The sequence below is a fragment of the Opisthorchis viverrini genome (assembly GCF_000715545.1).
Source record: "Opisthorchis viverrini unplaced genomic scaffold opera_v5_228, whole genome shotgun sequence".
Lineage (NCBI taxonomy): Eukaryota > Metazoa > Platyhelminthes > Trematoda > Opisthorchiida > Opisthorchiidae > Opisthorchis > Opisthorchis viverrini.
The window spans coordinates 554,280-558,772 of record NW_008751882.1 but is presented as its reverse complement, the minus strand read 5'-3'; the positions used below and the strand labels follow the sequence as shown (position 1 = coordinate 558,772).

The following is a 4,493-nucleotide window of genomic DNA, read 5'->3' as shown; positions in this document are numbered from 1 at the left end:
TGCGAACGTTTATGTTGAAAGTTCGTACTTGCCAGAAACAGTTCGTGATCAGCACACAACTGAAGGAGTCGATCTCCGTTGTCTGTGCGGCGAGCATCGACTCCGAATCGACCACCCAAATGTGATTCCGAGGAGCTCAGACGACCTACTTGAGCATTCAAATCGCCTGCAAGGATCACAATGTCAGTGCTTTTTGCCTGACGAATGGGCCCGGATAGCTCTCGATAGAAAGTATCCTTCTCCGCATCAGAAATACCATCTTTTGGCATGCGCCTGGCACCTTCAAAGTGCAAATTCATGCTTCAGAACGTGCCATCTGCGAACACATCCCTTAAAATTCAAGGAGAATCACTTTACATACCTCGGTAGTTGCATTAGCTCTATAAAAATGATCGCCGGTCTCAAATCCGTGGGCTATGAAACGCGTCTTGCGGTGCTGGACCCCTTTCCCTTGGAGTATCGTCCCCCCCGAGGGGACCTAATTCTCACTTATGCCCCCTTTGAACAAAGCCTGGCCAACAGGTTTTTCACCATTGACCCAACAAACACACGGCGGCGACATGGTAGGAAGTGGTTCGGCCATGTACACGCATGCCGATACATCATCCACCGAGGTAAGTGTCGCTCAATGTATCGCCTTCAAAGTGGAGCAAACTGTTAGGTGGATACCGTTTCACTTGGTAATTGGTAACTGGATATAAAAGGGATTACGAAGAGTTTGAGTGTCCTCGGTGTGGTCCACCTTCCATGGTGGGGCCCGTGAGGCCTCCCACTGCACTTAGCTGGGGACATTACAAGAGCTAGCATTCATGCTGTCAGTTTGTTTATAGATTGTGTGAATGAGCGTTTGGAGATGTAAACACCTGGGAATGCTTACAGCAAGCTAGCACTATGTGTGCCTCCCACCAACTCCTTTCTCTTTTTTCATTCAAAGCGTTACATGGTTAAACTCCAGGACAGCTCCAGTTTTAACACTGATGTTTTTGTCTCCGACGACGATTGACTTTACAAATCCGTCTGTTGGCTTGCATAAAATAACGCCAGAGAACATCGTGAGTGCTATGGCTACCAGGCTGATGCCCAGATGGCCTTCGTAAGAAGTTTTTGTGCCATTTTTTGTCATTTGTGGGGGCGAGATGGCCCGTGGTTAGAACACGAATTTACTGACCGGAAGGTCCGTGGTTCGAACCCGACCACTGCCTCTCGACTTCTCCTGTCTAGGCTTGGGCAACCTTGCAGTATCCAAGCCCTCGTGCTTCCTGCGGGTGGCATGGTAGCTAGGCACCGGAAGGGTGTTTCAGCTGAATGATGATGATGGTGATGATGATTTGTGTCCTTCTTGAAGACTGGGGTCATGATCGAAGAGCTCTACACCATTACGTTTTCTTTCAAATTTTTGCTGTTTGCCATTGTTTCACCAGCTTCCTTTAAAAGGGCAGGACGCAGACCATCCAAGTCGGGCGCTCGGAGAAAATACTATCTCACTCTATTTCTGTTGTCGGTGGCAAGCCGCTATCGATGTTCCTCCAGGTTCATTGGGTACTTCCAGAGATTGCACTGACGGATTGACCGCAGAGAACCATTTGGTGGGCGGGGGGAGGAATGGGTGGAGAGCGGTGAATTTGGGGTTCCGAGGGCGAATGACGATATTCGGTTTCCCAGTCCGAAGAGAGCCTGTTCAAGGTACCCCAACTTGATCCTTTAACCTAAAAGGCAATGGGAGAAATGTGGTAACCGGACAGTAACTGATGCAAACGTCTGACACCCAAGTCAGCAGGTAGTGAGGTTTTCTTGGGGATCCTGCCCGAAGCGGATGAGCCAATGGTCTGATCCACTCGCAAAGGGTTGACCTAGCAGCGGGTGCAAGGAGTAGGACAGAGACGTCTCACTCCTCTTCCTACTCTAAACACCAGATGCATCCAAAGACAGAGGAAGTGGCAGGTTGTAAATGCATTTCGATTGTATTGGGTGCTTAGCCGGCTGCCAAGGTCATTTGTCGGGTGAGCAGGGTATATGATTCTTAGAACCGACTTTTTCTAACCCGTCCTCCCTCGGGCAAAGTCAACATCGATGCTCCAATACATGTAGGGCGAAAGACCAAACTGCGTTCGCAGACTCATCACGCAGGAAGTGTAACTTTGCATTCAAACCGCCTCGTAGTATAGCTATTCGTAATATGGGAACTCACTGCTCTTCGTTTTGCCGTTCCCTTGTTGCCTTCCTGAAACTGTAGGAAGGGGTTCCGATCAGTGTATCTTGCAAGGTCACTCTAGCACTCAAGTCTGACTACCACAGTATGATGGACCCTTTTGGCTGAAGGATAAAAAACACCAAAAAATCCAAATACTCATACCGTGTGGTTTGGTGTGCCCTTTGTACCTTCGAAGCATTACTACAAGACTAGACGGTTGCTCCACTAACTTTGGTCATGTAACAAGAACCCTCAGAGATAGTGCACAGGTTTACCTACCTCGAGAGTTGCATCACGCCGGATGGCAACGTTGCCGACGAAGTGAACCCTAGTCTGTACTGCTTCCCTTTGACCTAGGAACCTCTGGAATTGACAAGGCTGTATCTTCTCTTTGAAAGACAGGGCTTACAAAAGAGCAGTGCGCCCGCTGCCTGCTCAGTGTAAAAGATGAAGGAACGCTCGTCGTTGAAAACCGGCGACTTTGAAACAGCACGTGTATCACGGGAACACTAAATCAGCGATGGTGTTACAAACGGTTTTTGGCGAAAAATCAGCTGTTCCTCCAGTCGCTGAGTTGATTGGGCTGCAACAACTGCACTGCATTGGACACGTGGTCCGTATGCCAGGTAATCAATTGCTTCGGGGTACCTCGTACGATGAGGTAAGTCACGAATGAAACGTAACACCACCACCACTACTACTGGTGCTACTACTACCTGGAGTCACACCATGAGAAAAACAAAGGACCCAATCTCTTCTGGTGCACGTCGTCTGCGAGTTTGTGGCATTAGAGCCCCACCACATTTGAATGAACGGCATATCGATGTTACGCAACTAGTGGCGGAGTTCAACCGACCCTCTGGTTCTAGTTAAACAACCCGTCCTTTATAGTTTTCCATTTTCTTTCTGTATGCCGTCAAGCCTGCAGTATCCACTACCACAAGATGCAGCGACCCAGACCACCCCACGGCTGTCAAGCAGAATTGAACCGAAGTCTCACTGAAGAGCATCATCACACCATCATCATTATCACCGACAGCAAGACATCGGTGTTCAACATCGATGTTTCGTGGACGTAAAGCCGTGATTTATTAAAAAGTCATAGTAAAGAAAAGAATAAACGTGGATGAGGGACTTAGTGCTAGCATACTACAGTCATTCCGGGGTGCACATACCTCCAAACACACATTCAGGCAATCTGGATAGATCACTACCGACATCGATTGGCAGCCATATCTTGCAGCGTTTCTAACCAGGCGCAGTGAGGATCACGCGGTCCCCATCCTAGAATTCGGGGGCACCGACAACCAAGCGTTTCGTAATTTATTCTGCACCCTTCTGACAAGTCAAGGGTTGGCCACCTCTCTGCTTCTGCCATTCTGAGTTGGGCATGAAAAACAGCACTCTCCTCGGTAGTCGATAGTTAGGCATACGCAACACATGTCCAATCCAAAGCAGCTTCTGGTGCTCGATATATTCTTCAATCAAATTACCCAGTGCACAACCGAAAACTCGCTTCCTAATTGCCTCGTTACGGATACGCCGACACCAACCCACACGAGCTATGGTTCTGAGACAACGATTGTCGAACACCTGAAGACGTCTCAGTCCCGCTGCTCGAACAAGCCGTCTCACAGTCATCCAACGAAACAGCCCGCACTGTAGCTTGACACCCACGTCCCTTGAGATTCAGGAATACACCACTCTGATGCCGTAAGTGTCTCAAATTAGCAAACGCAACTCGGGTCTTGCAGATGCGTGCATTAACCTCATCTGTCACACTACAGTCAAAACTAATGCAACTTCCAAGATACGTAAAACGCTTCACAAATTCCAGTGCCTCTCCGTGGATAGTAAGTGGCGCGTTCAGTGACAGAATGTCCAGGAGCATGATCATACACTTTGTGGGTGCAAAGTTCATACCAAAGGACACGATGACGTTGGTCAGTTCATCCAAAAACACATGCACCTTCTCCACTTCAAAGATGATAACGATGTCACCTGCATGTTCCATACCGACAGGGTTTTCTTCACAGGCTATCTGAACATCAGGGTTCTGGAGACCTTCCAGCTTTCGGTTCACGATTTCATCAATCACGAATTTAAACGGAAATGGGAAGACTGGGCATCACTGACTGGCATCAATTTCTGTTGTACAGGTGCGACGGACACCGATTTGAATTTGGGATCGCCGATGAGTGTACGGAAAAACCGTTCAACTGTGGCAACTTTTCACTGCCCATCTACCATACCACCCGAGTGATGTACGAGGGCCGGGACACTGCCAGTTTCCACAAACCTA

At 48.6% G+C, this 4,493-nt stretch overlaps 2 protein-coding genes across 2 annotated transcripts in view; one reads left to right on the top strand and one right to left on the bottom strand.

The window, feature by feature from the left end:
- T265_14617 (hypothetical protein) overlaps positions 1-299 on the bottom strand; it is a gene marked incomplete at both ends in the record, with an annotated part of 6,700 nt that extends 6,401 nt beyond the window's left edge. Inside the window, one exon of the mRNA XM_009174431.1 lies at positions 29-299. Within this exon, the coding sequence (XP_009172695.1) occupies positions 29-299 (271 nt within the window). The remainder of the gene's footprint in view (positions 1-28) is intronic.
- T265_08573 (hypothetical protein) overlaps positions 1-4,493 on the top strand; it is a gene marked incomplete at both ends in the record, with an annotated part of 24,337 nt that overhangs the window by 13,713 nt on the left and 6,131 nt on the right. Inside the window, one exon of the mRNA XM_009174418.1 lies at positions 36-614. Coding sequence (XP_009172682.1) covers positions 36-614 — 579 coding nt within the window. The remainder of the gene's footprint in view (positions 1-35; positions 615-4,493) is intronic.